Consider the following 12502-nt stretch of genomic DNA (forward strand, 5'->3'; position numbering starts at 1 on the left):
ATCTATCGATTACATGCGTATATGAACATGAATACTTCATCCCACATGCATAAACTTTCATTATCATATACACATATATATGCATACACACATACATGCACTCATATATTCACACACACACACATATATATATATATATATATATAAACATACACACACACACACACAAGCAGGCACACACTGTACAGACATTGGATATAAACTAATTTATTTCAATTTGCTTTTACTTCTTAAATACACTTAACTAATACTTTTGAAAGTGTTATTTATTGGTAACCATAACTTTCAGTTTTAGTCAAAGACTTTACTAAGTTCTTTAAACCACTGCGCTGTTCATTTACTTGTTTATTCAATGGGGGGCTCTGCTGGGGCTTCCCTGACCCTGCAGGGCTAAGAGGACAATCAGTTGTGTGCATTTTCACCATCCCAGAAATAATCCTCTGAACACATCTTTTAAGTGCTTTTACATGACATACTAGTATGAATGTTTGCATGCACCACTCTCACGATCAAGCTCACTTTAAAAAAAAAACCACACACACACACACACACAGCACCGGGCTGTTTATGAGGCTGCAAGCTGGATTACATGCCATATGCTTGGTGGGGAGGGGTTACGTAAGTATCTGTTGTTTATTATTATTATTCATGTAACATACAAAATAATGCCGGAACATGCAATATATATTCCAGCAGAATGAGAAGACTGACAAATGCTGACGTCAGAGAGGCTATACCACAGCCGAGGTTTGATGATCAACAATTTCTTCTTTGTCCAAAAGAGAAGCATTTTTTTCAAAAACCAGACACCTATTTGAAGACTACTTTAATATTGGGCACAGACACGATCCAATTCATTTCTGTAAAAATCGGTGGAAGGTGAGCTTTGCTTTAAAAGATCTTACTCATTTCTGGCCTGGCGGGCGGAATAGAATAAGCACAAAACAGAGTGTGGTGATGGAGCCTAAGACTCCTGAATGAGGATTTCCTTTAAAAACAGGCTATGATGACACGTTGACCAGATGGGACGGTTTTTTACTCTATGAGGATTACTTCTCACTGCAACCCCCACCCCAAGCAACCACCCACTCACCCCACACAAACACAAATGCAAGAAAACTACAGAAGTGACAGTATCGCTGGACTCATAAGAATGCCAGTCATCAATGAGAGGGTAAGGTGACATCATCCCTTCTGATTTAGTACAATGCCAGGTGTAACTGCCATTTTGACCAGGGTGAAGCTCAGAGACTGAAACCGGGGGGGGGGGGTCTATTTTGGTTTGGTCCCGGCCAATGGGATGTCATGGTTGGACACGCCCCCTCGGGGTAGCGTCCTCGCCATATGGGACTGAAGGATTTGAGATGTGAATGACACCTACTAAAAAACGAGGCAGCTCAAAGGCGATCCAGCCCTCTGCAGAGTGTACGTTTCCACTGAAAGCCAAACCCCCAGGACACAGTGTGAAGTCAAACGGGAACAGGAGGGAGATCCCCGCAAATGAGGACAGTTGAGAAAGTTGTGTTTAAGAGGGTTTCGATTTCAAAAATAAAGACTGAATAAGACACTAAGCAGCATTTGAAACGTTTTGTGGACATCGGCTCCCATTTGCCTGCAAGATTTTGCGTCACAACATTAATCAGGTCACTGTTTTAAACTGTTGCACAGGTTAAAGAACTACATTCACGTTGACACCTAAGACAACGAAGCTACTGTATGAAAATCAAAATATCAAATCAAATCAAATCCACAAAAAGCAGATATGATGCAAATAAACCACATGTATGAGTCACCATGGGGAAAATGTAATTTGAATATATTTGTGTAATGTATTTTTCCGTGGCAAAATTTGTCCATTGTACTGTACATTCAGTGATCTGATGTGTGCCACGATTGGCCAATGGAATAACATTTCTTTTTGTTGTTGCTAGGCAGACCAGACAGATGAGGGCAGGTAAAGTCTACTCAAAGCCCATTCCCCTTGGGTTGAAATGAGATCATCCTATTAGGATAAGCATAAATATGATGTCATAGCCATGTAGGTCATTGACAAGGTCACGTAATCTGTGTTCCCTTCAGTGCATTTGTTTTGGTTCTGGAGGTTTAACAGTGCACTGCAATGTTCCTGGAATACCACATACTGTACCAACAGTGGGATAAATGTCATAATCAAGGATAGGACATGCGGTACAAGGCTGCAGTTGATTCTCTTGTAGCAACATTATTATATTGTCAACTCAAAATGGCCCGAGACCAACATACTAGGTCTTTTTGAGTGTCATTAGCGCCATGTTGTTGTTTTTTGGAACCACACGTTGGAGCAGAGGGATGGTCTGACTGAGAGTTCGTCCACTGCGCGCCCAGCTACACCTGCAACCATGCACCGATTGGACAGTACCAGCCACGCTCCAATGCATACGGTGCTTTGTCGTCTATTTACCTCTGAATGAGACCACAATTTACAAAATTAACTTCATTAAGAAGACGTGAAACTAGTGATTGAGACCATAAACTCCAAAGTAAAATGTTAACTGACATTATAAATCAAGTGAGAAGTAGTAGAGTCATTTTTTCATAGACTTCTGTAGAAACTGACTTCTTTTTGCAACCAGTGGAGTCGCCCTCTGCTGGTCATTCCAGGGAATACAGGCTGCAGGCACCACATTGTCTTCATTTTACGGACCCGGTGACTGCGTCCATTTTTATATACAGTATATGAGGGGTACCCCAGCTGCCTAAATGCCCACTGCGGTCTATTAAACACTCTCGGAGTGCCAGCTAGCAACAGGTGAGCATCCTTGAGCGTCAAAAAAATCCAAAATTATAATAACAGGGTGGCAGGGTTGTGGAATCTATGGATACTTCGAAGCTCAGTGTACGAATGTCCGCAACTGCAAACTGCTATCACAACTAGAGATTGATGGGGTACAACAAAGATGCTACAGCAAGGGGGAGCTAGGGCAACAGGTCAGGGGGGAAATATCATCACCCACACACCCGGTGCTGTGAATTAGAAGGTTAGATAATAAGCAACCATGCCATAGCTTCAGGTTTGCCACAAATATATTGAATCATAAAAAGTTTGTAGGATTAAACAAACATTATAAAATATATATAGCCCAAAAGAAGAAAAAAAATTGCCGAACCTTCAATTTAGTCCGGATGTGTAGAAGCTGTATGGAGTGATTTACCTTCTTTTTTTTCCAAATGTGATATTCTAAAGCACTTTGCATTGACAGCCGGGGAGGTGTCTGCTGTGGACAGGACTGGGTCACTCACAGCCATTAGCCAACCTTATTTAGCTCGGGCCCAAAACCCCTGGGATCTGATTAAAACAAAACAGCTGGGGCTTTAGTGAGTATTACTGACTGCACATCGGTCAAGCTTCGCCAAAATAAGTACAACGTACGGCCACAGACACCGAGCCTTTTTCGACCAGCATTTGAGCATCACATTACCAAGGTCATTCAGTCTTGCTTCTTCCGACTGAGACATATTGCCAGAATCAAACCTTTCCTCGCCTGCCAAAACATGGAATTTCTAGTACATGGCCTAATCTTTCCCGTTTAGATTACTGTAAACTCTCTGTTCACTTGAATTACTCAGCTTGTCCAAAACGCTGCATCTGAACTATCAACTACTACCAGTCGTCGGCCCCATATCACCCCAATTCTTGTCTCCAACAAAATAGAATTGATTTCACAATTTTATTAATTACATATACAAAGCCCTGGATGGCCTGACTCCTGATTATGCAACAGAGATGTTGAGCCCTTATTCAAATGACCGACCTCTCCGATCATCTGCCAAAGGCCTGTTATCTGTTCCCCGTTCCTCTTCACAATCCAGATGTGAACCGTGCTTTTGAGGTTGCTCCTAAACTTTGGAACAACCTCCGTTTGCCCTGGGTTATTATTTATTTTGGTTGCGTGCTTAATTAATGTGCATGGGTGTATGCAATTGTGCTTTTTTGGCATGTATTCCTATATTTGGAATATGTGTCTTTAATCCTAGGTTGAACACATTGTGACTGTGTTTTTAAAAGTGCTGTACAAATTCATTTTATTGCTTCAGCCAGTGACTGTTTTGAAAATCCTCTTCGCTATAGGGGACACGATGAGAACAACAACCCGAGCTTGCAATGTACACGCGGAAAAATGGCATCCAATCTTCCATTTTGATGAAGATGTGGGATTGTCCATATTAACTTTAAGCCTTTCTTTGATGAACGATTACGAGTGTATACTTTAAATGAAGGCAAGTCAACTGAGTCATCAGATGAGCACCTTCTCAACTGGAATGGAACCTCAACAAATTGCACAAGCTCATAAATATCAGTCCCTTGAATAGGCCGACACCAGATTTTTTATTATTATTTTTTTTTTTTCAAGATCCATGCATTACTCCCCGGGAAATCTAGCACTAGCACAGGGTGGCAAACAACTCCTTGAAACCTGAAAAGCATCTCTCCTACCTCCTCCAGCAGATAATCCAGCATCACCAAGCGCACATTCAAAACTACCAGGCCGCACAAGGCCATTAGCAATGCTGCACACCACTACCCAGGGGGAAAAAAGGATGTATTTATGCTGACCAGCAATAGCTAGTATATATCTCATATGCCAATTTAACTGCAAAACTAAATCCAAAGGTTAAACAACTTCAGAATCAGCTCATAGAAAGAGGATGTCCTGTGCTAGTGAAGCTTGTAGTCACAGTCCAACAGTGATTTTAGTTTTCTGTGCAAGCACAAGGTTGCTCTTGCAAACCAACAAACCCGTTGTATGTTCTGCTTCTTCGAACATGAAGGCTCCAGCATTAGGATCTGACATCGACTCCCCTTCACCCAAATCACTCACTGTCTCCTCAGCCAGAACCAGTTACTGCTAGTATGGTCCATTACTCTCTAATGTCTCCTCGTCACAGACCTGGGCTATTTTGGCCATTTTTGAATGCTTTTGAATTTGCCTTTACTGTATATACTACCTTACATACCACACACCTTCCCAATGTTTGGTACCTTTTTTTTCCGCACAACATTTCCTATATGACCAGACAATTAATAGTTCACTCTGAAATAGTATATCAACATATTTGACACCTCACATGATTTGATCCCACCGATGTGGTTGTAGACTCAGGCTCGCTTGATGTGCGTGACATTAAAAACTTTTGAAAGCATAAAACTTCAATCAAACGCATAAAAAAATATTGGCCTGGACATTACTTCCCGCTCTTTACTGACACCCCCCACTCCACATCCCATCCACGGTGGAGCTTAGGGTGGATTAAACCACATCAGCCTCCAGCCGCAAACATAAATATTCCATCCCGGCTTAGCTATGATCTTGTTCAACAAATGCTTGGAAAATAAATGTAAATCCCCTTTCAGGTTAGAGCACAAGCCGAATGAATGAATGAATGACATAGCTGGGAGCGGTATCAGACAACAGTGGCAGTGCCATTCATAACCAGTAACTTCAGTAAATACAGGTCACATTCAGCACCGATAACATGCATAATCAAATGGTAATTTCCTAAGCCTCTCAGTTAAATTCAGTTGCAGGTTTGCACAGCACTGTTAAAGGAAAGGGCAACAATGTGCAGAGTTGGTTACCTTCTTTTCCCAGTTTTGATTCACCTGCCCTCCTGTCGCACATCCGTCATCCTAGACTAAAACCCTCCCGGGTTGAAAATGAAGGGATGAGAAAGGTATCATGAATTTACTGTTTAACTGTTTTAGTATATGAAGCTAATTAAGCTGCTTAAAGATAAATTGTCTCCCAAGTTTTCCGCATCATCTGATGGACTCTTCCGATCACCATGTATAGAGATATTGATTAATACTATTAGAACAAATATCAGCCCATAACAATCGATGGCCGATTGATCGGAGAACCTCAAATTGTTTAAAATTGACATGTTGGTTAGTCTTCTTAGAAAGGAGTCAAATAAAATAATTTAGATATAGATAGATAGATAGATAGATAGATAGATAGATAGATAGATAGATAGATAGATAGATGGATAGATGGATATATAGATAGATAGAAAGAGAGAAGTGACCCATACAGTAGCCTACACTTCCTTCAGTCTGTAATTTCCTGTAAGCAGATATCCAACAAGAGGTTTCCTTCCTGTCCCTTCCACATAGATTGAGGGGGAAGCCTGGAAACTATGGCCAGTTCTATAATCTGCCCAGATATAAAAGATACACAACAGAACCAAGCACTCCAGACAACATCTGGCACACTTGTTTACCACAAGGAACAGGTGCAGTGCCTTTTTCACGGCAAACCCGTTGTATTGTAATGATGTCATAGGGAAAATGATCGTTACCAGATAGAAGCATTTTGATTAAAAACATGAATAATACATTTTTAAACAGAACATCTTTGCATCAAATGTAGCTGGACATTTCCCTCTGCATCACACTGTGCTGTACGGAACTGAACTGTGAGACTTGGTGGATAAGAGGACCAAGTATGGTTGTAATCTGCTCGTGTTCTGAGAAGGGCATTTAGGAAATCATGTGGACAACTGGACATAAATGTTTATTCCCTTTGGTTATGTAAAAGACTCAGAGGGAGTGGCCAAAACGTGAAGGGGATCATTGCCCCAGGTTGGCTGTGTGCTGGTGAGTCCGCAAGCCATTGCATAAGACTCTTTTGGGACACATGTCCACGTATGCTGTTCCAAGGCCAAGGGATTTCTATCCACTCTGACTAGCTCTGTCGTCACTAGCGCGGTATGTGCTTGTATGTTTGCGTTACTGAATCCCTCTCCTAGGGTTGGACACATGACATTTGATATATTTCATGCAGTTTTTTAAATGGACAATTCAGTGGTGTGTTTTTTTTAAGAGTAGACAATGTTCCTTGAAGATCTTAAAATAAAATCTGCAATGATAGCTATAACTGCAACCGTGTCCACTTAAACTGTTCAGTTTTAAATCTTTTATGAAATTTAATCTGTCATCACATGACAAAGCTAAGTTTATGAAGTCATAGGTTTTTTTTTTACTCATGTCAAAGTAGTTGAAAATATCAAATTTATCTTTTTTGGGCTCGATAATTGTTTTGGTTTGTGTGTGTGTGTGTGTGTGTGTGTGTGTGTGTGTGTGTGTGTGTGTGTGTGTGTGTGTGTCATCCTAAACTAATACAGAGCAGGCCAATTGAGGCTGTCATGAGCACTTTATCCGTCCCTCCTCCCCTGCCAATCTCTAAAGAGGCCAGGAAACGAGATATCCACCAGCAATAACCATCGACAAGTAAGAGTTACTTAAAGGGGGTGTCAGCAGGGATCGGTCAGAGGGGTTTAATATTGAATGAAGGGAGGGCTCGGGTCATCTCTTCTGTGATGGGAGAACATTAGAGCCTCAATTACCGCTGGGACATTATCAGCGATGCAAGGCACAAAAACACCTCATCTTCCATTTCCATTCATCTGTGACTGACAAAGGTAACGCTTTAATGAGAGGGACTAATTCTTCTCTAATCTCTTACGACTAAACATCAGGCTGACGTGTTTAAAAGACCACGTCACTTGAATGTGACTGAGCTAAAGCACTGTAGAGGGCGATGAGTATGCTTGAATGACGGATGATTTGAGAAGAACGTGACCCTGCAGCGGTTGGACACAAGACATTCAGATTGTGGCCAGACGTTTAGTGGAAGTGAATTCTTAGCCAGAGCTACCTAACTACTGAGTCATGACCCAAAAGTGAAAGAACACAAAAATAATGATTTGCTGCACTGTCCTGGGCCCAGGTCTGCTTAGACAAAACACGGTAGATGTTGTCTCCCTCTCGGCTCATTGACAATGCAGTTTAACATGCATGCGTTACTGTAATATACCAGCAGCAGCAGCAGCAGCAATAATGATCCACCTACCAGCCGTTTGAAAGTGAGTTAGTAACAGGTCAGAATGCTGAAGTTTTCACTGCATATACTGTAGCCCTGAGGAAAGCGAAATGTCAAATGATGGCCCACTGTGTCTGTAGGGGTGCAGCACAGAATATTGTAGCAATCATTCATCATCATTCAGTCATTACCCACAAATGGAGAGACAAAATGAATTTCTTTCTCAAAAAACAGATCCGTCTTGACTCAGCTGAACGTATAAAGAGTTCAGCCGAGGCCTTTCAAGTGAAGTTCTATTATTATCATTCATATTTTCATCTAATCTACCCTAAATCCATGTGCTCGCGGCTTACTATGACGTCTGGGACTAAATTGTGGGATACTTCGGAGATCATGAAAGATCCTTCAGTCACATACTAGTATTCTTGGCCATGACATTAGTTGCTAATTGTTTTGTTTATTTTTGCAAAAAAGGTAATCTAACTACTACAGTTCAATTATCGCAGAACTGACTATTGTTTTTTCCAATAAATAAAAATATATCTTTCCATCATCCTTTTATTCACCTGAGATACTGATGACGTGTTTTACTGGACTTAGAAAAATGTATATATTTATACCCAACATGCTAAAAAAAATTGACTGTGCTTGTGAAATTAGCATAGGGTACATTCCTTTGAGTTACCTTTCCATTTACCTTTGATTTCTGATATACTGCTTTGAAGTTAAGGTCTAGCTATCCATTCATAAACTGGAAGGATAATTTATGATCTTTTTATGTTTTTACCATTGATTTTTTGTATTATTACAGCTATGTATGTATCTATATCTTCAATTTATTTACCAGAATACTTGAGTGACGCAAAATGAAACGTGAGGAGCAAATGACATGGTTTTTACGGCGATAAAATATGATCCAAATCCAAAATTGTGCTGCACAGACTTTAACGCTCATTACACCATGCTGAAACCCTCCAGCTTTATCACGGCTCAAGCACACACACGCCAACAAAGGAGAGACAGTGTCCTTAAGTGGCAGTTAATCATAAGATTCATGTCGGCTGTGTTTTTAAAAACGGTGGGTCGGTGTGCGCCGTTTGGCAGGTCAGGCCAGCAGCATCGAGAAAGGCAGCTGCATGTTTCATGCATGAGGCTGCTGATTTTTAAAAGAGTAACGGAAGACCGGCAAAATGACCAAGGAGATCATGGCCAAGGGTGTGGTAGACCAGATCACACTGACCTTTCTTCTGTTGGGCTAAAACAACCTCTCCTTTAGTTACTGGGAGCCAGAACCTAATACTGGAAGGAGCTGCACTAGATGTAATTAACGAGAGAGGGACTGTGGCTGGTGAAGAGACCCGTGTCGCCCCTCAGTCAGGTACTCAACGTGTATTTTTTTCTTTGCTGAATTTTAACAGCTTTTAGCTCTGATATGAAAGTATGCCTCATTGTGATTTGTTTCCCATTTCATTAATCTCCCCGAGCGCTCCCAATTAGGTTAATTTACCATAATTCAGCCCCATTATCTTGTCAGACCTCTGTGGCCCTCTGAAAGGATGTCTACTATTTCTGACCCCAAGTCTGTAATCAGTATACACTGAACCAGACAGGTACTCACACAAGGAAGTGGTAGAGGAAGCATTTCAGTCCAGCAGGTCTCTCTAGGAAGTTGTAAACATCCCCCTGCATGCTAGTCTTGGTGTACGGGCTCTGGAAATCCTTGTGATGGTGATGCAGCCAGCTCGAACGAGGGAGCTTTGGCGGGACAGCGGTGGCCGAGGGCTGGCTCTGGATCATCTGCAGCTCTGGGTCGTTTGTGTGCGCCGGCGGACAGCAGGGATTGCCTGATCCATTATTCACCGCCGCGGGGTCCAGTTCCAGTGAAACAGGAGAGTAGTGGCCTCTGTCAGCTGCAGGAGCCCATGCGGCGGCGCTGCCGGTTGCGGCGAGGCCAGCGTCCGTCTCCTGGTCCAGGGTGAGGCTGGTGCTGGCGTATCCATTGGGGGAGCAACTCAAGAAGGAGCTGCCCATCCTGCTGCCGTAGTCGCCCTGCACGTGGCACGTCATGTGGAAGGAGTGTGCCCGTCTATCCCCCATGTTGGCCGAGACAGAGAGAGAGAGAGAGGGCCAAGGGAGACTTGAAAGTCCTGGAAGGTTCTGGAGGAATGCGACCAAGGTCCTGGGAAGGAGGGTAGAGCCCCGAGGGATAAGACACCTAGTTAGGCATGGCTAGGTACCCGCTGCAGACGAGAGCTCTTCCTGCCGAGCTGCGTGTGAGTCCATACCTGCAGTGAAAGAAGCGACATGAGTCGAGGAGATAGCATGACTGAAAATAAGCCGTCCCCTCTTAAAGCAATGATCGTGTTCATTTCACGTCGGTCATGAAAAACACAAGATGTGGACAAACACACTTGTTCGCTGAACCACGGTGCTTTCATACAAATAGATGTGTCGTGTTTTCAAAACATTTTTTTTTCGCAGCAAAATGTATTTCCAAATCAATCTGAATGTTTTAAGCTTAAATGGGTGAAGAATGCAAAAGCAACAAAAAGATATGCAATAGTTGAAAGTCTTTGACATAGTTGTTTTTACTGGAAGTGTTTTGCTATGAACGATCTCAATGCAGAAAAATGAAAACATTCATACTTCGTGGCTTCTATAAAAACAACCGGGCCTATAAGCACAGCAGAAAGAAATACAATTTACATCACAAAATGCCATCAGATCAGAATCAGATTAGAAAATTTGAAAGAGATTCCTGTCAGCATGATACCTCTGAACCGATGCCGTACGTGGACCAGTGACCTGTTGTTCTTGGGTCACTATGCCAATTAGTTATTTTCATTGTGTAACAGTCCTACTTCTGGCTCGAAGACACATCTACAGACTGTACTGCACCGTGATGTTTTGGAAGCTAAAAAAAGATGGGGTGGGGGGGGGGAAGGATTGCCATTTGTGAGTACCACAGCGGCGTTCTGCAAACTTTTGCAAATGGTTATGGGCTATTACACTGTGAACATGATAAGAAGTGTAACGGCTCCATGATATTGCCAGAACCAGAGCCACGGGTCAGCACACGCGTCAGCATCCGCCCCGATTCCTCTCTCAGGAATTTCTGACGATACGGACAGCATCCCGTTGCGTCGTCCTTGACAGATGTCAAAACCTGCCCGTGGTGTCCCATCTGGGGAAAACAATCCGGTATGTTCGCCAGCCTGCAACGAATTCTAAGCCACAACATGAACTACTATACGACTGTCCCTGACAATTGAATAAAACGCGTCACATCGCAGAAGCTTATTCAAGACAAAAAATTGGACTATTAGATTAAAGCTGTGGGTAAATGCAGCCATTTTTTGTCTGTACTCACGCTGAGCATTAAAGCACATTATTCAAGGATGCACACAGATTCAAGCATCAAACAGAAAACACTGCATATTGATTATTATGAGACTAAACTGTCCAAACCTCCACCACTTACCCTTTTAAAGTAGGTGTAATGACTTACATTAATTATGCTTTGTGAGTGCAGGTGATTATTTGCAATTATTTAAAGAAGGGGAAAAAAATCCATCTGACATGTTCAAGCAACTATACACAGGTATAGTGTGATGGATGTGATAGATGGCCGGATGTTGCCTAAATGGATCGGAAAAAAGTCTTCATGGGACAAAGGATGGGAGGTTAATTAGAGGCAGCCGGCCACGTCCTCGTCTGTCCTCGTCTGTCCTCGGCTGTGGTTGAACCGATGACAGGAGCCACATGCACATGAGTGCCTACCTTTAAAAACTATACAAGGTCATGACAGACACAAGGAGGAGCTGTCAGATGGGACTCTACGGTCACAGTGCACTGTGGGACTTCATATTTATGGCAAATAAATGCAGACCTTTACTCCTGAAATCAGTTGAGGTTAGGGTCTGTCTAATGACGATGCATAAGCGAGAAGATGTTAAGTCAATATTTGCATCTGTTAACGCTGCAGCTCCTGTTCGCAGCTGAGACCTTTAAAAGAATTCAACACAAAATGGTGTGTGTGTGTGTGTGTGTGTGTGTCATGTTTCAAATCTTACCTTTAACTCCAAAAGCACATCTCAAGTTCTTATCGGCGGCAAATAATGTATTATAATCCCTAAAGCAACAAGGTTTTTTTTTCCCCCTTTCATATGCAAACATTTACACTCATAAATAAATCTCAAATCATCTCCCAGCACTTGAACACGCAGGTAGCATCGAGAATGCAGTGAGTGAAAGCACAAGTCTTCCTCCGGCTGCTGCCTGCAGGTCCTGCGCTTCCGAAGAGCGTCGCATCACTGCTGCGTTCAAGAATTATGGGAAAAATCTGTGTGACCCCCTCCACATGAGCGAACAGCGAAGTGGTACCCTGAGCAAACCTCTATTAGCCGATACAAGATGCAAATCATGATAGCAGTTGCATATATGTGAACATGTCAAATGTTTTTACAGGAAAAATCAAACAAAGATTTGTATTATTATGTATAATGCGATACTGATATGTATCCCATATCCCAATTATTTGGATTTGGATATGGGATAATTGCTTTGCATGAAAATAGAGTTTTTTTAGAAAAAACAAATTTGGCAAATGAAGAACTATGGGTCCAGGTGTTGTGAATTTT

At 42.2% G+C, this 12502-nt stretch overlaps 1 protein-coding gene across 1 annotated transcript in view; it reads right to left on the minus strand.

Annotated features, from left to right (window-relative positions):
* kcnq1.2 (potassium voltage-gated channel, KQT-like subfamily, member 1.2) overlaps positions 1-12122 on the minus strand; it is a 155399-nt gene extending 143277 nt beyond the window's left edge. Inside the window, exons 1-2 of the mRNA XM_035643142.2 lie at positions 11936-12122; positions 9481-10147 (exon numbers count right to left, since the gene is read on the minus strand). Of these exons, the coding sequence (XP_035499035.2) occupies positions 9481-9959 (479 nt within the window). The 5' untranslated portion in view covers positions 9960-10147; positions 11936-12122. The remainder of the gene's footprint in view (positions 1-9480; positions 10148-11935) is intronic.
* Between the last annotated feature and the right edge of the window lie 380 nt (positions 12123-12502).

This window comes from Scophthalmus maximus, chromosome 7 (assembly GCF_022379125.1).
Source record: "Scophthalmus maximus strain ysfricsl-2021 chromosome 7, ASM2237912v1, whole genome shotgun sequence".
Classification (NCBI taxonomy): Eukaryota; Metazoa; Chordata; class Actinopteri; order Pleuronectiformes; family Scophthalmidae; genus Scophthalmus; species Scophthalmus maximus.